Consider the following 25078-nt stretch of genomic DNA (forward strand, 5'->3'; position numbering starts at 1 on the left):
GCGTACCTTTATCTTCTGCAGTAACCTTTTGTGTGGGACCTTATCGAATGCCTTTTGAAAATCTAAATACACCACATCCATCGGTACACCTCTATCCACCATGCTCGTTATATCCTCAAAGAATTCCAGTAAATTAGTTAAACATGATTTCCCCTTCATGAATCCATGTTGCGTCTGCTTGATTGCACTCTTCCTATCTCGATGTCCCGCTATTTCTTCCTTAATGATAGCTTCAAGCATTTTCCCCACTACAGATGTTAAACTAACCGGTCTATAGTTACCTGCCTTTTGTCTGCCCCCTTTTTTAAACAGAGGCGTTACATTAGCTGCTTTCCAATCCGCTGGTACCTCGCCAGAGTCCAGAGAATTTTGGTAGATTATAACGAATGCATCTGCCATAACTTCCACCATCTCTTTTAAAACCCTGGGATGCATTTCATCAGGACCAGGGGACTTGTCTACCTTGAGTCCCATTAGCCTGTCCAGCACTCCCCCCCCTAGTGATAGTGATTATCTCAAAGGTTCTCCCTTCCCACATTCCCATGACCAGCAATTTTTGGCATGGTTTTTGTGTCTTCCACTGTGAAGACCGAAGCAAAATAATTGTTTAAGGTCTCAGCCATTTCCACATTTCCCATTATTAAATCCCCCATCTCATCTTCTAAGGGACCAACATTTACTTTAGTCACTCTTTTCCATTTTATATATCGATAAAAGCTTTTACTATCCGTTTTTATGTTTTGCGCAAGTTTACTTTCGTAATCGATCTTTCCTTTCTTTATTGCTTTCTTAGTCATTCTTTGCTGTCGTTTAAAATTTTCCCACTAACCTTGGCCACCTTATACGCATTGGTTTTTAATTTGATACTCTCCTTTATTTAAAGACTGGCATTATTGGCCCGGATTTTGCGTTCTTTGTGACTCATAAGCCATCAGAAAGATCCCGCAAGTTCTGGGTTTCTGCATACGCAGGTTATTTGCCCAACTACTCCCCAGAAAATTCCCACAAAACCCTTATGCCTGCCTGCTTTTAACAGTGTACAGTTTAATATAAATCTAAAATTAAAACTTTAATTAAAAAAATCATGCACAAACATTTAAAATTAGTTTATCCAAATTTTGGCCTGGATTAAAATGTTTAAAATTATTTTTCAAAAAATAACATTTTTATTGTACATGCTTTATTGAAGGGACTTTTAATTAAATGTGAAAATGGGAATATTTATTTTTATTCTTCATATAAATTATTTAATTATTTGTGGATTCCTCATACGCTTATGGTGATTCCGTTCATAAATGAAATCTTCATAAGCATATTAGGAATCTACCTTTCTGATTGGAGGACCTAGTCCATGTGATTCCAGGGATGCTTCCGAACGGCCTGTGTCCCTGGGATCCGTGGGCCTTTACGCTGGTGTACGCCTGCAGGCCCAGGACCCGAAGTCTCCAAAGCCCGGGAGCTTGAAGATAAATGGGTTGGAGGCGTACTCCGGAAGTGCGCCTCCGACTGCAAATTCCAGCCCTTTATGATGTATTGACTTGCATAGGCATCTGATATTACATTCAGGAGGTATTCAGAACCATGTTAATTTTTTATTATATAACAGAGCTCAGGTGCTGCACACATTATACTGGATTTAATTGTATGTACATTCTACTCAAAAATGCTTGTTCAAGGATCACATCTCACTTGTAAGAGTGAGCTGCTGTTGGTTTTTTACCTCCTCTCCCCAAACAATTTTCTTTTCCATATCAATAATGTAGATCTTGTACTCGTCACAATTAGGTATCCTTCATTTTAGTGCATTTGAGAGCAACTGCCTGTGATTTGGTGATTTCATAGTGAACCTTGAACGTTTGAGGCAGAATATCTCATTGTGGGTCACGCAAAATATTCTTATTCAAACAGACCCTTCTTGTTACCAGAAAACAAATATTGAAATAAATTCATGTCACAAGTGATTATAGGTTTAGAAATTCTTATTCACTGCTCACTTAGATGTTGCAAATTTATCTCTGCAACCTTATCTTAACCTGCAAATTCGGTTCAGGCAGAAGGGGGAGCCTTCAGTATGACCCCTAGAAAGAAAATACAGGTTGAACCTCCCTTATCCAGAACTCCCTTATCCGGAACCATCCCTCGGCCGGAACCATTCTCGGCCACTGGGTAGCGCGCATGCGCAGAACTCAGACATGAACAAATTTAAGTCCTTCTTCATTGCCAACTCCCGCAATCGCTGGCCTGACCCCGCGCTCCACCGCCCCCCCCCCCGCACCAAGCCAGCCAGCCCCAATATCCCCTTGTTCAGTACCTGTACCATCCAATTTAACGTGACCACCCCTCGTCCGGAAAAATCCCTTATCCAGAACAGGCCAAGTCCCGAGGGTTCTGAATAAGGGTGGTTCAACCTGTAAACCTGTAATGCAACAACAAACATCAAACATCTATTATCTGAATCTACAGCCTGGGATATTCAATCAAATACTGTTAATCATGACTAACATTTGTTTTTTTGGTGCTGCAATCAAATAAAATGTCCTTTTACTGAAAGTGCAATATAACTCAATCTTGATCGCAAATGGTAAGTTTGAAGAACCGTAACTTTGAAAAATATATTAGGTCAGTGTTTCAGAAAGCAATCATTGGCGGCCGTGCCTTTAGCTGCCGAGGCCCTAAGCTCTGGAATTCCTTCCTTAAACCTCTCCGCCTCTCTTCCCTCCTTTAAGACATTCCTTAAAACCTACCTCTCATCTGCCCCATTATTTCATGTGGCTCAGTGTCAATTTTTGTTTGATAATGTTTCTGTGAAGCACCTTGGAACGTTTTACAATGTTAAAGGCGCTATATAAATACAAGTTGTTTCTATTTCTCATATCATTCTTGAGAGTCTCTGTAACTAAAATGAGGGCAATGTTCTTCAATAAAATGTGAAATGCCAAACAAAAGTGCACATCAGAAATTATATCTGAAATATTGTGTACCGTTCTGGGCACCAACACCTAAGAAACGATATATTGACCTTGGATGGCGTATCATGCAGATTCACCAGAATGTTACCAGAGCTCCAAAGGTCAGATTACGAGGAGAGATTACATTAAACTAAGCTTGCGTGGAGCATAAACACCGGCATAGACCTGTAGGGCCAAATGGCCTGTTTCTGTGCTGGAAATTCTATGTAATATATTGTCTATGTAATATGTATTCCCCGGAATATAGAAGGTTAACGGGTGATTTGATTAAGGTTTTTAGGATTTTGAAACGAATTGATAGGGTAGAGAGAAATAAACTTTTTCCGCTGGTGGACGGGTCTAGGACAAAGAGACATGACTGTAAAATCAGAGCCAGGCTATTCAGAAGAGAAGTTAGGCAACACTTCTTCACTCAAAGGGTGGAACAAGTAGAGCTCTCGCCCACAAAAAGCAGGAATTCCTATCTCAATTAATCATTTAAAATCGGTGTTAGATCTCATAATTTCCAATGAAATACGAACTCCGATGGTAGTGTTAGCTTTTTAATTCTTGGCAGAGAGCAACAAGCTGCTGGCTGATTGCCAGTTTCTTTGTCTTACTGAGACACATGGTCAAAATGGCTGTATTTTATACCTGGATCAATTTACAGAAAAGAACTCGCCTTCTTTGACCTTATTGGCTCACTACCCAAGGTCCGAAAATGTCAAGTTGATTGATGAGTTAATGCAACATGCCGAACTGCATGTAGCAGCCTTGATTTGGGGATCTGTGAATTTTCAGTCTGTCTAAATGCAGCCTGTTTGAATTCTCTATCAATCGGAGATCGATAGAGGTTTGCTAGACAAGGGTAAAAACGATATGGAGTCAAGGCAGGTGGATGGAGTTCGGCTACAGATCAGCCACGATCTCATTGAATGGTGTTACAGGCTTGAAGGGCTGAATTGCCTACTCCTGTTCCTATATGTATTTAAAGTTCTCATTGGTGACACACAAAAGGTTATTAAACACAATTAGGGCTCATGGGAGTGGGGGCAATATACCAGCAAGGATTGAGGATTGGTTAACTGACAGAAAGCAGAGAGTAGGAATAAACAGGTCATTTTCGGGTTGGCAGACTGCAACGAGTGGGATGCCAAAAAGATCGGTGCTAGGGCCCCAGCTATTCACAATCTATATCAATGATTTGGATGAGGGGACCATATGTAATATATCCAAGTTTGCTGATGATACAAAGCTAGGTGGGAATGTAAGTTGTGAGGAAGATGCAAAAAGGCTTCAAGGGGATATAGACAGGCTAAGTGAGTGGGCAAGAATGTGGCAAATGGAATATAATGAAGAGAAATGTGACGTTATCCACTTTGGTAGGAAAAATAGAAAAGCAGAGTTTTTTAAATGGTGAGAGATTGGGAAATGTTTGTGTTCAGAGGGACCTGGGTGTCCATTTACACAAATCACTGAAAGTTAACATGCAGGTACAGCAAGCAATTAAGAAAGCAAATGTCATGTTGGCTTTTATTACAAGAGGATTTGAGTATGAGTAAATACATCTTATTGCAATTATATAGGGCCCTGGTAAGATCGCATCTGGAGTATTGTGTACAGTTTGGTCTCCTTACCCAAGGAAGGATATACTTGCCATAGAGGGAGTGCAACTAAGGTTCACCAGAATGATTCCTGGGATGGGAGAGATTCGATGAGGAGAGATTGAGTAGACTAGGCCTATATTCCCTAGAGTTTAGAAGAATGAGAGGTGATCTCATTGAAACATACAACATTCTTACAGGGCTTGACAGGGTAGATGCAGGGAGGATGTTTCCTCTGGCTGGGGAGTCTAGAACCATAGGTCATAGTCTCAGAATAAGGGGTCGGCCATTTAGGACTGAGAAGAGGAGAAACGTCTTCACTCAGAGGGTGGTGAATCTTTAGAATTCTCTACCCCAGAGGGCTGTGGATGCTCAGTCACTGAGTATATTCAAGACAGCGATCGATAGATTTTTGGATATCAAGGGAATCAAGAGATATGGGGATAGTGCAGGAAAATGGAGTTGAGGTAGAATGCCCTACTCCTGCTCTTAATTTTTATGTTGTTATTGTTCATGCTTGTGAAGCTTTTTTGTAACAAAAAACACAAAACCAGTGTTAAATTACAAACAACTTTATTATAATTTTGATAAAGTACTGCTTTGGTTTCCAATAGTAAAACACACATAGGTTGAACCTTCTCAAAAAGGCATTAGAGAAACCTTATGCCTGCTCCAAACTGGACACCATCACATATCCTGCACAAGGTAAAAAAATGGATCATTACATCTGAAATTTTGGCCCAGTTACATGCAACATTAAAAAAGTATAGAAAATGAAAAGTACTACCTGACACATTAATGTTCTCTCTCTTTCAGATACTGATAAATTCTGTTGTGTACTTCCAGTATTTTCTCATTTTAATTTGTTATCCAGCACTCATGTTTTATCTTTTTGTTTCTATATCTAGCACTCTACATTACGACAGGACTGGTCGGAATCAATACAGATTGTCCGAGATATGAGCTCACTTACCAACTACATTAACATTACTGCTAAGTTCAGCAAAATTCCTTGCAAGAAGAAATTAGTGACACCAACTTCCCTATTTTGTCATGAGACTCGACTACACTGTAATGTAATGCTATCTAAGGAAAAGTATTTTACACATGGTGTATAGGCACCAGAACATCTCTTTTTCCCTATGTGCTTCAAACCCCCCCCCCTTAAAAAAGCTACAAAGTCCTATTTCTGCACGACCCTCATTGTCGATTTATGTATTATCAGCAAACTCAAGGCCGAAGGAAATGGAAGGCCAAGAATTCCTCTTAGTGTTGTAGCAAGATTATTCATCTATTCCCATTCTTTATACACAAGTTTCCTAATTTTGTTACCTTTAGCCACAGAGAATACGTCTCCATGATTTATGTTTCTCAAACAGAAAAATTGGAGGTACCAAAGTGTTCAAAAACACCTATATATTGTGATATTTGGATAGGTATGGTTACTTTTATATATGGATATTCGATGCAAACACCCAAGGTAAGAAGAGAGTTATGATTATCCCAGAGACTTTCTTAACCAAATACTTAGTAAATACATTTGTACCAAAGGATTTAGTTCAATGTATACATATCCTAAAAATGTATCAATACAGTTAAATGCTAATACCCTGTGTTGTCTATTTTTCTTTCAAGTATAGAAATCAGCTAATAAACTTTGCTCACAGCTCAATCCAAATACACAGTATATTTGAATAATCCATTATTGATTACAAGCTAAATTTTAAAAAGCTTTGACCCACAGGACCAAAAAAAAGTGAGTAGTACTTGCCTATCCCCACTCTGCACACCCATGGGAATACAATAGTTGAGTTCCAGCCTAGCAATGTTTCCCAGTCTCAGGACAATCCCTGCCCCATAGGACCATCGAATATATTCCGCCAGCTTCTGCAGGTGTGCATTGGGACCATCGCCTGCAAATTGATCCAAAGTGTTTGTTTGTGTATGCATGAAACAAACAACAGCATTTTCAACAAAGCTCCTTTTTCAAAAAAAACAATGCTATCACTTTACAATAGTGATTTTTCAATAAGTTAGTACTACTAAATGGAATTCATATGTAGGTTCATCTTCAAAGGAAATATTATGCCCTTGGAAGCCATTGAAGTTACAGCTAGAATTTTTATTCTGGGAAGGGGTGGGGAAGCGATAAACCTAGATCACGAGCAATGTGCCTCAACGCAAAATAGTATATTCAGATATAAACCCTGGAAGCAGATGTTTTAAATACAAATCAGAATATGACTCATGTGTAATCTTTGTTAGGAAGGACAGGGGTCTATGTGCCAGTATAATGAATGTTGTAACTGCTACTTATATTTGTGATGCAAGAGAATTTCTTTCAACAAAGCAAAAACTAAATGTCTTGCTTCTTTATGTCATGCATATATAAGGGACAGGGTAAATCAATTATACGGGAATTCAGCTAATCCGTATTTCGTTAAATCATTGTTAAAAAACTTAAAAGGGGCAGTCACCCATGGAATAAATTGATCTGCCATACCATAGTTGAGGTTACAAAGGTTGCCAGCATTCATAAAGAAGTGTGTTCTGAAAAGGTCACCAAATCCTCCTTGCCCTGGACGGAAAGGCAGAGGTGTGTACAAGTGCAGCCCTCCAGCCCAGTATGCTTCACCACCAAGGTAGTCCCCTTGCATAATGGAGGGGGAAGAGAGAGAGAGAAAACGAAACCTCATTACATGATATACATTCTAGATAATTAAACTCAAAACTATTCATTCAGCTTTTGAATTTTAACAGCGGTTGTTACAGATATTTACATAAATCTGGAATATAAATACTTTTTTTTGTAAAAGCACAAATATAATCACCAAGTATCATTACTTTTTTGCTCATGTGACAGAATGAAACTTTTCATTCTCTCTAATCCTCCTGGTCTCACATGCTGTCTATCACTTGTGACCAAGAAGATAAACGGGCAACACCAGCCTCGAGACTATTTGCCCTACTTTCCACAGCATTTTCAACATATAGCATCTATAGCATCACTGCTCTAATATTGGGCTCAATTTTGCCCAAAGCCGTTTTTTGGCATATTGCCAGAGTTACGCCCGTTTTTCTAGGCCAGAACTACTCCAAAAATAAATGTGCCAAGTTTCCCCGCTCTATTTGTCAAAATTGGTCATGTAGCCTCGGGGGGTGGAACCGACTTTCTGCACCGAAAAAACAATGCCACCCCTTCTGCACATTCGTGAAAAAAAGGACGTTTTTGACATGATTCCAATGGGCACGCATGTGCAGTGCAGCTCCCGGTCCGCAATCAGCCAATTTTAAAGAGCCAGTTGTGTGTGAGAACTTTAATTCTCATTGGTAAAATTGGAGCTGCAATAAAAGATGCAACCCGGCACAAGGACCAAGAAGTGGAGGCACTAGTTACTGTAATTGAGGGCAGATGGCAGGAGCTGGACACCAGCAGAGGTCACATAAAAGTTCCACCCAAAGAAATGAAGAAACACTGGAACCAACTTCCAGAAGATTACTGTCCAATGGTGACCACCCCAAGGTCTGAGGCCAGTGCAAAAAGTGGTCAAGTAGTTAGTGTAAGTAATATTTTCATTTTTCAATGGAATTGCAATTGTAAATGTGTCGATCTGTATATGTCCCACACTCTCTAAAAAGTTATATTTTCATCTTTGCAGAGGAAAGTGGCACACAACAAGCGAGAAAGGACCCGAACAGGAGGAGGTCCGACAAATCTGCAGTCACGGACACCCTTGGAAGAGAGGGTCGCTGCTTTGATGGGTCCTGCCTGAAGAAAAGTAATCACCACTGCACAAGCTGGGCCCACACTCGAGGGAGAGGGTAAGTCCTGCAAATTCCACAGTCTGGCTTTATTAAATGATAAGTACTGCGCGGGCTAGCCATGCTTCGGTTCATGGGGATGTCTCCGTCAGCTACGCTTCGGTTGATGCAATGTGCTATCATTCATCATGGTCCTTCAAATCTCCCTGCTGCCTGCACTGTGTGAGCCTTCTCATGCCACCCACCCGGCCCCCTCCTCTGCTGCTAACCATTTGTCTGCTCTGTTATATTTTGCAGAACTTGAGGCCAACCCTGACGATGCAGAAGATGATTCAGATGCAGACAAGCCTGAAGAGGATAGCATCTTTCAATCCCACCTTCTAGATCAAGAGCATGGGGGGTGAGGGTGAGTGGGAGGGGATGGATGAAGTCCCCACATTGTACTCACTTTGAAGGAGGTGCAGGTGCCGCTGCCCATTGAGGTGCCAGCTCCGTCCCAGAGTAGTAGTTTTGAGTGTTGGTGGGACATTCCATGGTTTCCCACCGTCCGAGGCTGCAGGTCCCACCGTCCATTAGGGTGCAGCGAGGCACAATGAGGCTCCCACTGTCCGAGGCTGCAGGTCCCACCGGGATGCTGTGAGCCACACCCAAGATGAGGAGGGGAAGGAGAGTTTGACAGCGCTCGCCTGAGCTGCAGGACCTAACAGACGTGGTTCAGATGATGGCAATGAGTGCGGAGAGCATTGACCTTACGCGCTCACTCCTGGACACCATCAGTGGGGTAGGTGATGAGGTATTGGGACTGTCAGGAGAAGTAACAACACTCTCAAGAAATGGGAACGCTGTCTGGGAACATCTCAGTCAGTTGAAACCATGTCAGTGCACATGAGGGAGGGATTGTTGCAGGTCGTTGAGACACTGTCAGGGCACGAGGGAGGGAATTTTGGAGTTAGCTGCTGCAATAAGGAAACACACCCAGACCCTGCGCCCATTGACAGAATCAACTGCCACTCCCACTCCAATCCCCAGACCAGCCTCTGAAGAGGCCCAAGCTGCACCTTCCACATTACCGCCTACCCCCTCCGCCACCCCCCCCCCCCCAATCAAGTGCGCGCGCATTACCAGAGATGTTCAAAAGAATAAGTTTGGTACTAACCCAAGAAATGCTGCGCCACCGCCTGCGGACAGGGGTGGTGGAGTCACCAAGACCAAGCGCAGCGGGCGGTCTTAGAATAAGGTGGAGGAGAGATGGGTGCAGCCTTTCTTTGCTGGTGTTATTGTTGTTATTATTATTGTTGTTACTGTTGTAACTGTTCTCAAATTAAAAGTTTTTTGTAAGTTATGTAAATTTACAAGTTTAAAAGTTAGTAAGTGATCTTAGAGTTTGTAATTGATCTTAAGTGAAAACTTTAAGGTTTGATACAAGAATATGTTTATTAAAGTTAAGTACAAGCAAATATTTGTTAAACTTTTGAATAAAATATATTTTAAATTATAACTGAATAATTTATATTATTTGTTCCATTAACACAACACAACATTATGGAACAGGTCCAAACAGTAAACATGGTCCACGTGGAATAGTTGCCACTGAGCCTTCAGGCAGCAAAGCGTTCACTGAGCTGCTGGCGCAAGGCTCAAGCAATCGTTAAAGAGGCATGACGGTCCGCCCTCCTCCGCCTTCGTGCTCTAGGTTCAGGTAGTTGCATGGCTTCCTCGTCCTCCTCCTCCTCGTCATCTGCATCTTCCTCATCATTATCATCAGCCACTCTCACCTCAGGTGGGTCTTCTACTACCAGCTGCTGCTGCCTCATGATGGCTAAGTTATGCAGCATATAACAGTGAACTGACCCGACAATCTCCGGGGAATATTGCAAGTAGCCTCCGGAATGGTCCAGGCATTGGAAATGCTGTTTCAAGATGCCAATGGTCCTCTCTATTATGCTGCACGTCGCAATGTAGGACATGTTGTATTCCCGGTCAGCTTCCGTCCGGGTTATGCGTAGGGGCGTCATGAGCCAAGTGGGGAGGCTGTACCCTTTGTCTCCCAGTAGTCAGTTCTGCCCTTCTGGCTGCTGCTGAAACATGGCAGATATAACGCTCTAACGTAGGATGAATGCATCATGGGTGCTCCCAGGGTATCTTGCATCAACTGACATGATGCGATGCATGTCATCACATGAGCTACATATTAATGGAGTGGAAGCCTTTTCTGTTCCTGTACATCTCGGAATTCTCCAAAGGTGCTCGTAAGGTAATGTGGGTGCAATCAATGCAGCTCTGTACCTTTGAGAAGCCAGCAGTCCTGGAGAAGTCCACCGCCCTGTCACATATGGGGAACGTTATATAGTCATTCCTCCGGGCATATAGTGCAGCAGTCACCTGCCAAATGCAAACATGTGTTGCATGTTGAGAAATGGTGCACACATCTCCAATTGCAGCTTGGAACGATCCGGATGCATAGAATGAAAGTGCAGCTGTAACCTTCACTTCAACTGACAAAACAGTCCGCCTGACACTTCTAGGTTGCAAGTCTGCTTTGACTAACTCACAGATCTCAGTTACAACTTATTTGCGAAAACGCAGCCTTCTGACACAGTCTGCAACATTCAGGTGCAGGTACGAATACCTGTCTCAATATACCAGACGTGGGTAAGGCCACCTGCCCATTACCCTACAGGTTCTGAGGTTCCTCATGCGATGACGTCGAATCAATTGTCTCCTCCGCTGCACCATCATACAAAAGGCTTGCACTAGGTATGGCATTGTCAATATTGCCCCCATACTTAAATTTTACCTTTGCAAGAAGCTCAAATGGCAGGCAGGCAGGACAAGGTTCTTTGTTCTCTTTGCCCACAGATCTGTATGGACCACACCCAGGTCTGACCAAGCGCAGTGATCGGGAACCCCCCCCCCCGGGCTACATTTGATGTGTAGTGCAGTCTTGTGATGCCTTCCAATCGCCATCCACAGCTCCCCACCCACCCGGGCTTGATTTGATGGGTAGTGCAGGCTTCTGATGCCTTCCACAGCCCCCCCACCTCGGGATTCTTTTGCAGCCGAGCCCCGAACCAATGTCTGGGCGTGGGACCGATTCTGCCAGCTGACGCACCGATCCTCCAGCCCTGTTTGCAGACGTTCGGTGGTGGCACGTCAGTTGAAGAAATATGAAAACTTGCAGAATTCCATCAAACTTCCATTTACTGTGTTATAAGGTAAAAAAATTTAAATCTTTATTATGCATATTTAAGTCTTCTTCATTCCCTCCAAAACTTCGCTGGCTGAAAAATAATGGTGTCTTTATGCGCCGAATTTTCAACGTGCGCTGCTTTTTCTTAACTCACCAGAAGATTTTTCGGGAGTGGTCACATACGCTGACCTGGGAGAATTTTTTTTTGCCAAACTTCCATAATTGACAAAAGCTGGCGCAGACATCAGGTTACGCCCCCTATGACGCAAAAAAAGACTAACCTAAAAAAATCGTAACTGAGTTAGGTTGCCGCACATTCTTTGGGGAAACTTACGCCAAAAAAACGGCGCAAATCACTGGGGAAAATTGGGCCCAATAACTATTTCCTTCGAAGGGCATTGCTAATATTTCACATGGCTTTTAAATCACAGTCGGGTTTTTTCCCCCTACATGGGCTCAAAACTTCTTGTTTTCATTCTGACTTCCAATAAGAGCAATCATCAACCTGACCTCCCACTAGCCTATTTGTTTTCCCCAGGACAACTTTTCTGACGATTACAAAGTAAAGACAATCTATGAAACTGTTTATAACAGACTAGTTATATTGCTTCGTAATTTTTAATTTTGTTAATTTTAACAATACTATCTTTGTAGGATATCACATACATAAGATACTAAAAAAACAGTTTTGTTTTGAATATTAAGTTTTTGGAATAGCATTAAGAATAAGTAATGTCAGCTTTTCCTGAAGGCAGTGGCTATTCTTCACAGGTACGCCTGTAATTAACTGTGGGAGCATCATAGCCAAGTCCGATCGTGACCATAAATCAACAATGACCAATGCTCAGTCTCCAGCAAGGAGTAGGTACATTGGCTGATATCTCCTCCCCCCTCCCCGCCCACCCACCACCACACCTCCCCTCTATCCCCTGCCTCCTCTATTTCATTGTGCTGAAACCAGTTGTAGCTACCCCAGTTTGGATCAATTAATTCAGTGCTGACCAGGGATTGAACCTGCAGACCTCCCTGTAGCTCAGTACCACACTGGGTGGCTCACAACCCACTGAGTCATATCAACACAATAAAATTCAAAGCATGATTTTGTCTTCGAACTGCAACAAGGTGGGGAATTAAGACAACAAAAAATACTTTTTGGAATGGAGAGTATTGACAGAGGTTATATTAATCTTGAACCAAACACATGCATACATGCATACATATATACACACACCCTCACACATCATACCTTCACTCTGTGGTCCAATACTATACATGCTGAAGCCACGGACAGTTGTTGGTCCCCCAAGGTAAAATCTGAATATAAAAAACAATTTGGAAAAGTCAGTAAGTCTATTCAACTATCTTATTACAACCCTTCCACTCCATTCTCTGTGCAGATAAAGCAAACATTTGGTAATAGACTACATTAGTCAAAATTTTTTTTTAAAAGACTTAAATTTAACATTTGCCTCACTCATTCACTAACAGTGATATGAAAGCAATTCCTTCAAGTGCGCTGCTGATGCAATTGACCACCTGGAGATTCATGACAGCAGCCTGTGGCAGAAAAAGGAATTTTCATACTTTTCTTCAGGGAGCTGATTAATCTTCACTCTGTGCCTCAGAGGAAAGCCTGTCTGAGGTTGGGAATTTCTTAGGAGAATTGTGGCAAACCTACACTGTTCCCTCTATGGTACTGCCTAACAATTGACTTTATTAAGTGGAATCACCTACTGGTTACTCTGATACTCTAGCATTAAAGATGCATCTTTTGCCCCGCTGGTTTTTCTATTAGCCAATGCGCCAGAATTTAAAGTTTTGACTTGCAAATGATCCATGACAACTAGTGAAAGGTGAGAACCACTGTTGGTAACCCAAGTTATGATTCATGGATATTACTACCCCAGAAGGAGGATGAGCAGGAAGAAAATGAGCTGCTACTCCACCCTTACTGCATCCAGTTCTTCCAGAGGAGGCCTTAAAACTCCAAACTTCTTAAACAGAAGTGGTTCGGCAATGAAAGCTACAATAGGGTGCACTCTAAATCCAAATACTCCACAAAGACAAATGCAAGAATAAAGAAAACAGTTTGTGCTAATTCTGACCCTTCACACTGCCAGGTTAATTCCTCCCACCCAGTTTTCTTGATGAGCGTATTTCGCCATTTTAGACATTATAGAAGTACTGGGAAATTTTTATTTTCTGATAGTCGAAGTGAAGCCTGTCTGTACAGAGGAATGGAACTAGTTTACTAGTTTTGACACCCAGCACCCAAGTACTTCCAGATGTGAATAGCAACATTAAACGAAGTGTACAGCTTCTTTCTACTGTGCCCAACAATATATTTTAGTCCCATCGCTCATCTAGCACCCATTAGTACAGTATCCAATAATCAGTACACAACAGCACCCATTTACCACGGCTGAAACAAACACTCACCGATCAGCAATTGAGGATGGTTTCTCTCCAATTGGTACTAGAAGGCCACCCCACAGGGAAGCTGAGAGAACCTGTCAATACAAAAATACTTAAATACAGCACTACATAAAGAACTGTCCATACTGTAATATCTATTTTATCAATGAATGCATCATCAAAACAGCAGTAAAATAATTGTGTTTCATACTTCCTCTCTCATTCAAATTTTAATGAAGGAACAGCTTTTGTTTTCAAACGATACAAAAATCCTCCCACCTTTCCTATTACAAATTCTTGTAGATTTGAATTCTTTTAAAATTCAGTATGCACCGGTTACTAAACCCTTTGGAAAATTTATGCCCTTAGGTTAGACACTCTAGTCCTTAAGAGAACACCAACAATATTCCAACAGCGGAGAGTCATGGGGCTATGGGGGGGGGGGGAGGAACTTAACACAATCACAATCACTAAGGAGGTGGTACTCAGTAAGATAATGGGACTCAAGGCAGATAAATCCCCTGGACCTGATGGCCTGCATCCGAAGGTCTTAAGAGAAGTAGCGGCAGGGATTGTGGATGCATTGGTTGTAATTTACCAAAATTCCCTGGATTCTGGGGAGGTCCCAGCAGATTGGAAAACTGCAAATGTAACGCCCCTATTTAAAAAAGGAGGCAGACAAAAAGCAGGAAACTATAGACCAGTTAGCCTAACATCTGTGGTTGAAAAAATGTTGGAGTCCATTATTAAAGAAGCAGTAGCAGGACATTTGGAAAAGCAAAATTTGGTCAGGTAAAGTCAGCATGGATTTATGAAGGGGAAGTCATGTTTGACAAATTTGCTGGAATTCTTTGAGGATGTAATGAATAGGGTGGATAAAGGGAACCAGTGGATGTGGTGTATTTGGACTTCCAGAAGGCATTTGACAAGGTGCCACATAAAAGGTTACTGCACAAGATAAACGTTCACGGGGTTGAGGGTAATACATTAGCTAGGATTGGCTAACAAACAGAAAACAGAGAGTTGGGATAAATGGTTCATTCTCGGGTTGGCAACCAGTAACCAGTGGGGAGCCGCAAGGATCAGTGCTGGGACCCCAGCTATTTACAATCTATATTAACGACTTGGAAGAAGGGACAGAGTGTACTGTAGCCATGTTTGCTGACGATACAAAGATGGCAGGAAAAGCAATGTGTGAGGAGGGCACATAAAATCTGCAAAAGGACATAGACAGGCTAAGTGAGTGGGCAAAAATTTGGCAGATGGAGTATAATGTTGGAAAATGTGAGGTCATGCACTTTGGCAGAAAAAAATTAAAGAACAGGTTATTATTTAAATGGAGAAAGAATGCAAAGTGCTGCAGTACAGCAGGACCTGGGGGTACTTGTGCATGAAACACAAAAGGTTAGTATGCAGATACAGCAAGTGATCAGGAAGGCCAATGGAATCTTGGCCTTTATTGCACAGGGGATGGAGTATAAAAGCAGGGAAGTCTTGCTACAGTTGTACAGGGTATTGGTGAGGCCACACCTGGAATACTGCATGCAGTTTTGGTTTCCATATTTACAAAAGGATATACTTGCTTTGGAGGCAGTTCAGAGAAGGTTCACGAGGTTGATTCCGGAGATGAGGGGGTTGAGTTATGAGGAACGGTCGAGTAGGTTGGGCCTCTTCTCATTGGAATTCAGAAAAATGAGAGGTGATCTTATCGAAACGTATAAGATTATGAGGGGGCTTGACAAGGTGGATGCTGAGAGGATGTTTCCACTGATAGGGGAGACTAGAACTGGAGGGCATAAGCTTAGAATAAGGGGCCGCCCATTTAAAACTGAGATGAGGAGAAATTTCTTCTCTCAGAGGGTTGTGGATCTGTGGAATTCGCTACCTCAGAGAGCTGTGGAAGCTGGGACATTGAATAAGTTTAAGACAGAAAGAGACAGTTTCTTAAACGATAAGGGAATAAGGGGTTATGGAGAGCGGGCAGGGAAGTGGACTCAAGTCCATGATCAGATCAGCCATGATCTTATTAAATGGCGGAGGAGGCTCGAGGGGCCACGTGGCCTACTCCTGCTCCTATTTCTTATGTTCTTAAGTTAGGGTTTGGACTGAAATTTTTCACAGATATTTTTTATTAAACATCCATTTACTGAATAAAAGTTCAAGAATTTGAAATAACAAACTGGAGTTGTTTTGCTGCGGACAGTTTTAACCAACCACTGGTACACTGATGCTGCTGATCTCTACACTCCACATCTGTAGGTTCTTGCCGAATACAGCAGCAAGAACTTGGGGATGAAGAGAAGTCAGTGCCTAAATTGCACAGTATTAAAATGGGTCTCCTTAGTAAATAATTGTTTTCTTTAAACATTAAAATTCTCTATTATTCTACCTCCTCACACTACCATGGCACAAATCATTAATGCCTGCCCTTTAACAGTGCAACCTTGTTCAACACACACCTGATTCATTCAAAGTTGCAACGTACAGGTAATACTTACTCCTACTACACAGAAATCTTGACCTAGGTTTAACATTTCTAGGCAAATGGGTTATGTTATCAGAACTAGACGGCACAGATAAAATAGTAATAAGAGCTCTTACACTATCCCACAAGAGGCTCTTGTTGAACTGCAGCTCAAAGTCCTCCTTTAAAAAGCTCACGTCACCTCCAGTGTAACCCGCCAGCTCCTGTTCAAAATCAACAAATGGGAAGAGTGCTTCTTGTGGCCATGCATAATAAATATTACTGCGTACAGTTCAGATATAGGGCAGAGGCACTGCTAATAAATGCTTGCTTTTTTGGAAATCTCATTTCATTCTGTAAATGTTACGCTCCAAGTACTTTTAAGCACCAGAGCTAAATGAGAATATTACTTTTCAGAAACACTTTTTAAGTGAAGTCGTTTGGTGATAATGTTGATTCGTTTTCTTGTTTTAAAGACTTGCATCCATTAAATAATGCAATTCAACATGAGAGTTTATTTGTTATTTCGGTGTCAAAATTTCAGGAAATCGGTTAAAAAATTCTGTAAACTATTCAGATTGGTGAAAAAAAATGTCTGCCTGCTGTTAGACACAGTGAAAAACAAGGTGAAATCAAAGCTTGTTTGTGAGAAACAGTTTTAGATTTAGCAATAGAGAGCACTGATACGTGTGGTAGGATACCATACCAGTACACCCCCCCAAACAGGAAAAGGCTCCACTTGTGTAGTTAATCAACTATGGTAAACAAATAAGATAAGAAACTGGATCAAACTAAAAAGGAAAGGCTTGTACAAATGCAAGTGAAAGTGGAAATCCAGTAGACTGGGAGAGCTATAAAAAGCAACAAAGGGATACAAAGAAAGCCATCGGAGGTGCAAAAGGAATATGAAAAAAACTTGCAAGAGATATCAATGTTTTAATAAAAGTTTTAATAAATATATTAAGAGAACGAAAGTGGTCGAGTGTGGTCCCCTTAAATTCACTTTCACTTGCATTTGCACAAGCCTTTTCTTTTCGCTTGATCCGGTCTCTTACCTAATCTGTCTTTGCTTATTAGGGGTATGTACTGGTTTTGTATCATACCATATGTATCGGTGCTTTTTAATTGTTAAATATAAATGGTTATTGATCACTCCTCCTTTTTGTTTGTGCAGCCACTTTTCTTTACCCTCAATTCAATGGAATTGTACTCCCCCTGCCCTAGTTCATGTGGCACTCTCCTCTCTTCCCCAACTCCCTCAAGTTCATGGTTCCAGTCTTCTGTAACCCAACCCTCCTAGTTCCAACCTGATACGGCTACAGTTCTATGCTGTGGGTGGGGAATCTCCATCTCAAAAACTATTCTGAGATCAGGAATTCCTGCCGTAATCTGCGTTTCAAAGCATTTAGCGCTTCGGCAGCCAAAACAAGTAGGAGTGAGGAGCTGTGGTGTGAGACAAGTGTGGAAATGAAAAGAAAGAACTTGTATTTATATAGCGCCTTTCACAACCTCTGCACGTCCTAAAGTACTTTACAGCCAATAAATACTTTTGAAGTAGAGTTACTGTTGTAATGCAGGGAACTGTTGTATTGAAACAGGCTGGTTTTTGAATGATGATGCAATTTTTATAGATTCCACAATAAAAATCGCAATCACAATTTTCCAGTAGCCCTGGAAATGACCAGCTCTAAATTAACAAAAGCTGTAACTATTTCTTTTGTGCTTTGTATGCATTCATTCTCGCGTTCACTTGCATTGCCAGCACTCTTGCTTTACCTGGTTTATTTTAAGCAAAGCTCCACGTTTTGGGAGGATTGCTGAATTCCGGGTGTCAATGGCCATTGCGTGCTGTGAAGAAAGAATAACACAAATTAGTCTTTCCAGTGCAATAGAGTTATCTGAGAACACACAAGTAATACAATATTAATGTATTTCCATGATGTTTTGTTAAAAAAAAAACTCAACAGTGAACCGTATTCCTTCAAAATCAAATTAGTAAGAACAGTGCCTGTATATATTGACTGGTCATTTACTTCATTACTGCTTGTGTGATGGTGTTTGGGCAGAATGGATGTTGCATTTTACCCACGAGAGTCACTGCACTTCGGAAGTAATTCAATGTGAAGTAATGAGATGTTCTGATGACATAAGGCGCCATGTAAAAGTATTTATTTTCTCACAAATAGTTAAAGGCACTGATTGATTTAATCATTGTTAGTGCCTGAACCATCATGTAATGAGGCAATTCTGAAAAGCTTGCATTATAAATAAATGGTTTAGGTAGATTTTACTGAAACATCTTCAGATGCAGCAGTCCATTTAAAGTTCCCCTGTAGAAATGAATTCTGAATAATTCATATGCAGTTTTTGATGAGTTACTCAACTGGGAATCAGATTATTCCTTTATGTTTGATGAAAAGCTTAATCATAGTCTAAAATGGCAATGATAGCATGCCAGCTGGATTCTATGGTCCAATTCTCTGCACTGCATTCTATACATGTATAAGTTTTCTCACTGGCTTCAACTGTGTTGATGTATCTTACTCAATTAAGTTGAAGGTCATTTCTTTTAAATATTCTTGGACATTTTTCGAAGATAGAGATCCCAACTTTGTAAAATGTCTCTTCCCCAGATTTTACCTCCTGCCAACTGAAAAAACACCATGCCCCCTTCTGGTTATTTCCCAACAAAGCAAAAAATTCAAAAATCTTAAATCTATGAATGTGGCAGATTAAATTGTGCAACAATCTCTGACTACAGTGACCAAAAATTAACTCAGAATAACATTTGTAGTAATTGAAGGTTTACCGAAATTGAAGATTTGAGTGAGTGACCACTTTCTTCCCGAACGCAAAAGGATGCTGTGCGAGACAGAGAGCCTAGCTCCCTCCAAACTCCTTCCCATTTCAGAGTGTGTTGGGTCTTCCATATTGGAAACTACAAGGAGAAGATAGATGTTTACATTAGTATCTCAGGAGTATTATATTACAGTTCTAAAACAAAACAATTATATTGTATTGCACTGGTTCTCAAATTCCTCTTGGTCCATTTAGCTTGCCTGCATAATATTCCATGCAACCTTCTGAATTATGCATGTTTAAGATCTGAGTTAGCTGTGATTTAGGGAATCATTTGCTTTGGACCTAGAGTACTACGAAATAGAGAATCAGCCAATAAGTCTTAGTTAAAATCAATCTTCACAATAGTTCAGAAAAGAATCCTGTTACGGTTAATAAATAGCACCAGCTTCACCGGAGTTTAGGAACACTGCAGCACAAGATGTCTCTTGAAAATAGATCCGACTATAAACTTAGTGAATATTCTCATTAGTTCCCACATCAGGATCTTTGTAATGTTTAAATATTGTGGAGTGGTATCTCTAATCTCAGTAAAACTGCAACTGATTCAATCTCTCTACCAGTTTCTTTAATATCGCTAAACATGCTGACACATAACTACATTGGTGCTTATAAAAGTCTATTTCTGACTGCTAGCAATATTACAGTGCTTCCTTACAAATAAACAATAGTATTTGTACTCGTCTAAGTTAAACATTATTGCTAAGATTATCAGTTAAAATAGTTAAATAAAGAAAAGGTCGTCATTCTTACATTGTATTCAGTTGAGACCCCTCTATCAGTCTCACGAAGCGAGCTCCAGGGAAATTGCCCAGTCACCTTATACAAGTTCACAGAAAAACTAAAGAAAAAAAATATACATATATTTCAATTGATGATCAAACCTTTTGTTTACATCAGGAACTATTTACTATGTTTGAACACAATACTGGAGTTTCATTAACATCTTTAAGTAGCCCTTTATTCGCCACTGAGAAACAGCCATAAAACGGATTTATTTTCAAATCTGAATTATATAGTTCCCTCCCCCCATTCTACTGCGGGAACATAGGGAACAGTACTTTATTTATCGTAAACTTTGAGAACATTAACCCACAGCAAACCTATCATATCTTTTAGCACCATTACTGCCTTGCGCATAGCACTGTTACCATGAATTTAGTTCCTTACCAGGTCTAAATTGGTGTGTGTTTATATTTGTGGTCTTTTAAAAACACCAAATAAATGACAACGCAGCCCAATTTGAACTAAGCAAATTGAACAACGAGCTATCTAATGATTAAAATAACTTTTACAAACAGGAATGCTTACAGTACTGCTTTCAAATCCAATGGTTGCTGTGTTTGCCTACATAGAAATGGTCATTGCATTACAATTCTTTCTTTCATTAAAACAAAGGACTAAATTTCGACCCACTGTACAATTAGAACACAAAAGGCATAAGCTATTGTCTTATATTTAGGGAATAATTGAATTATAAATTGATTTTAATTATGGTGGAAAAGGGCAAATTTAAAAGGCAGTATTCTTCCAACTATTTTCTACAGATATATCACAGAAGATACAACAATATACAAGAGGACATAACAATATATTTTAAAAGTTTTGCGCTAGCTTGTACCATTGTACACCAAACATCACATTAAGATAATGTAAAGCAATGTAAAAAAAAAAAAGATGCTCACTGACGTGGAGCCAGAAATCGGCAAACAGTTGTAGCTACCCTCCGATTGATTTCTCCAATTTATAAGTAGCCACAATTACCAGACTTTGCCTATTTAGAACCAGGGACTTAAGGCACAGACCAGATTAGCAGTTAAACATCACAACAAAGACTACCAAAGAGCAATGGGAGACCCATGAGTCTTTAAGCCTGAACATTTTGTGTGTGAAAGAAAAAAAAACAACAAATTGTACACCGTTTCTTTGACCAATTTTCTAACAAAGGTGCAAATAAAGACCTTGAAAATAAAAGCTTATGAAATGCCTTGATATTTATTCTTCAGAGCGGAACTAACTTTTAACAATCAGGTGATACAGACACCACTGAACTGATTACTACAGGTCTCCACAGTTTGATACTCTTCCTAGTAAAGGAAAAGGAAGTGCTCCGATTGCTGAGTCCCTCCAGCGAGTAGCTGTCATCCAAGCTAAGAAGATCACAGGTTCCATCCCCAGTCAGTACTGAGTTAGTTTATAACCAGGCAGGAGGTGCATGTGTATGGGCCCTGACTTAAAGCGGGGGGAAATGAAGAAAATCAGCTACGGTTCCTGTTCCTCATCATTATTCAGCAACTTCTGCTGGAACGATACCTGCACACACTTGAGGACACGATTAAGCTCGGTTATAATATCGTACCAATGCCACATCCCCCAATCAAATAATCAGCTGACATTCACCATCAAGGCTCACCCATGACCGGAACTCATTGAACTGGACCACAATAAGGAGCCAAAGCTTTTAGAAGAGGAAGGGAGAAAATTGACAAGTAGCAAGGAAAAACAGGGAAAATGAGTAAGCAAATAACGGCCCCAAAATTTCTGTGACCAAATGGTGTCCGCCGTTAGTTAGACTCGCCCTTGCTCATTTAATATAGACAATACTTTCCCCTGGATGTTGCTGGAAATGCGAGATGGAAACAGTACGCTGCCCTCGACAGGGTATCTGGGATCTGAGTGAACGCACCTGTGCATCTCCTTAACCAATCAGATTAAAGGATTGTGAAATTAACAGTGCAAGATCTGAACCATTCTATAATTTAGAATGGTTAATTCAATGTCAAATCAGGTACAGAAACAGAAATGAAGAGTGGGAAAAGTAAAGATTGGATCCAGAGAGAGTAAAAGAGACAGAAAGAAAATACTAAAAAAAAATGAATGTAATATTTTCTATAAATCTCCAACAGTTAAAATCTGAAGGAATGAGATTCCACATTAGCAATCGCTAATTTTCAGTGCCAGAGAGGTTGACTGGCAGTAATTAACACATCACATCATTAACAAGGTACTTAGACTTGACTTAACTTTCTGTGGCATGTTAACTTCGTATCTAGAATGAAATTACAGGGACTTCATGCTGCTCAATGCATTTGATTGGGGAGCCAGGCACCGAGATGCCGTTTTTGCAAAGCTAACGACAGCAACTTCTTGATTTCCACGTTTAATTTGTATATCTGCCCTCATCTGAAGTTGCATTTAAATAGCAGCAAAGCTAATTTTGACAGCAATTTCTGGGCCAATATTTTAATAACTATGAAATTTACATTATATAGTTCCCCAATACTTCCCAAAGAGAAATGGGAGGTGGGGGGTGCATTTTTTTTTTTTGCATACTGCTGATGGAAAACCTTACCTATTTGCAAAAATAGGAAAGAAAAAGTACATCTCCATTGGAAATTTATAAATGATTGCATCTGGTTCAATAAATCATGTATGAATTAAAATGGCCCAAGACCTTTCTTGGAATACAAACTTTTTTTTGGAGTCGACATGACACAAACACTTTGTGAAAGCAGCAAGACCATAATTTTATGTATTTTTTTCTACATGGAGAAAAGAGATGAGTAACTGCATTACTTTTTGTCAAAGTTGCCAGGCTGCGGTTTAAAGTACGAAAGGCCGTAGGAGGTCTCCTTTGTTCCATAGGAGAACTGGAAAGTTATCTTTTCTGCTCGACCAAGCACATTGGGCAGCTTTAGACCCAAAACCTGCAAAACAAAAAAAAATTAAACAAAACCGATGGAAACAATTGCAGTTGCACGACACGATTAATGCAGCGTTTAAAAAAAGAGATCATCTTACCATACTTCCTTCATTGTTCCCAACCATAGTGTTGTAGCTCCCAGTTAATCGTCTCATTTCCTTTACTTCAAAGATCACGTCCAATCCATCAGACAATGCCTCCTCACCTTTAAAACCGACAAAATGCATCAAGGAAACAAAATGAGAAAGCACTATACCCCCACAGGTTAGTGCACTAATGTGTAGAACTTTAGAATAGACCAAAAAAATTTAAATAACACTTAATGACCAATCATTTCAGCTGTGTAAAGGATCAAATCAACTTTTCATTACATTTTTTTAAAAATTGCTCATTCACAATTGGCCTTCCAAAAACGGAGTTACTTATTAAATCATGACAAAATCATGGGGTGATCTTTCCCTATAATTCTAATCTCTCACCTCACTAACTTATTCTGTATCACTCATTCTATCCTGCCCAAGAGATATATATATATATTTTTTTTTTTAAATATAAATCGCTGACATAAGCCCATAACTTACTATTCCATGTCAGAATACACTGGAGAACCACCTTGCTAGCTGACAGGTTCAGTCCACATATCACACAGCAATAGCAACTTTATTACATTGTTAGCCAGGATGTTCGGTTGCACTCAGCTAAGGCGATATTCAAGTACCCAGAGAGCTATGCTAGATTATCACTAGGTGGTGGAAGGTTAGAGCAAGAACATTTTGAAAGTTACCCTGGGCAGTATCAATGAGGACTTCCACATTTCTGAAAATTCCCAGACGAAGCAACCGCTCACGGGCCTCGTGACACTTCTTCATCACCTATTTTTAGAACAGATAGAAAGAAAAAAGTGTGCTTATATTTCTTCAAATCCACTGTTGAAACAAGTCTTGAAGTGACTAGTCAGTCCTTTTATGAAGTTCAACTCCATGGTGCCACCTGCTGGACCTTAGTTTTGATTGCATTTGGTAATCAATGCATGGATCAATTTGAGGGGGAAAAATTCAATTATATTAAAAACTTTTATTCTAATCTTTAAGGCATGCATTGTACAGTCGAGAAATATACAGACCCAGGAAAAACTGTCAACCACCTGCCCAATTGAAAAATAAAAACAATTAAGCCATGACCCTACAGCCAGTAAGATGGGGGAAGATTGCCAGAGGAGCTAACACACAGCTAGAGAGATTGTTAGTACAGATACGACCTCCCAAATCCAGAAACCTCGGGGCCAAGGCCATTACGGATTTCAGAACATTTTTCTGATGTCCCAAATCCGGACAAAAAAAACCTCCCGGGAAAAAACTACGTTGAAGCCCCAAGGGCAGCGGTAAGTATGAAGACCTATAAAAAAGGTAAGTTAAAGTTTTTATTTTTTTAATTCTTTTTCAGCGATTCAATGCAGAAGTGTCTTGTGAAGGTTTTGTGATTTGTTTTATTTTTTTTGTGTTTTCCCTCCTCCCAAGGCCCGACCCACAGCAGTAACCAGCCTCGAAGTAAAGTTGGCGAGGACCAACCACGGTTTCCGCTGATTTTTACAGCTGGGCCTTTTAAAAAAAAATAGCGGAATGATTAGCGGTATTTTTGGCGCAAAATTACGAAAAAATACACCATCGCGGTTTTAAAAAAATATCTGGATTTCGGGACATTTTCTGGATTTCGGACGACCCCTCCAGGGATCAGCGCGATGTCCGGATTTCGGAACATTGTGGAGTTTGGAACTCCGGATTTGGGAGGTCGAACCTGTATAGAGCCTGGGTGGAGTCTGCTCCACTTGACCTTGACAATATTTGGCTGACCTATTACGAATGGAGTGATCATCTACGCACGGTATGTATGCATGAAGTACCAATATTCTTTATTCAGAACGTACATGGTGACATGGGTTGAGAAATTTCAGTTATTTTTCTCAGTAAGAAAAAAAATTAAGCAATGTACTTTAGGGCTAGAACGGCATATTTCCACTATTCCTAACTATCATACTGCCATATGGTACTCAACCAATGTCTCTTTAAGCATTCATCTACTTGAGGCATATCTTACGGCTGTGCAGCACACCGATAATGCCTCCACTACAATTGC

At 40.5% G+C, this 25078-nt stretch overlaps 1 protein-coding gene across 1 annotated transcript in view; it reads right to left on the minus strand.

Moving 5' to 3' along the window:
* Positions 1-5108: 5108 nt before the first annotated feature.
* The window catches only part of LOC139280833 (sorting and assembly machinery component 50 homolog), a 29423-nt gene continuing 9453 nt past the window's right edge, over positions 5109-25078 (minus strand). Inside the window, exons 4-15 of the mRNA XM_070900565.1 lie at positions 23730-23817; positions 23044-23150; positions 22819-22949; positions 19996-20083; positions 19193-19321; positions 18160-18231; positions 16521-16607; positions 13944-14014; positions 12751-12818; positions 7056-7202; positions 6324-6465; positions 5109-5248 (exon numbers count right to left, since the gene is read on the minus strand). Of these exons, the coding sequence (XP_070756666.1) occupies positions 5203-5248; positions 6324-6465; positions 7056-7202; positions 12751-12818; positions 13944-14014; positions 16521-16607; positions 18160-18231; positions 19193-19321; positions 19996-20083; positions 22819-22949; positions 23044-23150; positions 23730-23817 (1176 nt within the window). The 3' untranslated portion in view covers positions 5109-5202. The remainder of the gene's footprint in view (positions 5249-6323; positions 6466-7055; positions 7203-12750; positions 12819-13943; positions 14015-16520; positions 16608-18159; positions 18232-19192; positions 19322-19995; positions 20084-22818; positions 22950-23043; positions 23151-23729; positions 23818-25078) is intronic.

The sequence above is a fragment of the Pristiophorus japonicus genome, chromosome 15 (genome assembly GCF_044704955.1).
Source record: "Pristiophorus japonicus isolate sPriJap1 chromosome 15, sPriJap1.hap1, whole genome shotgun sequence".
Lineage (NCBI taxonomy): Eukaryota > Metazoa > Chordata > Chondrichthyes > Pristiophoridae > Pristiophorus > Pristiophorus japonicus.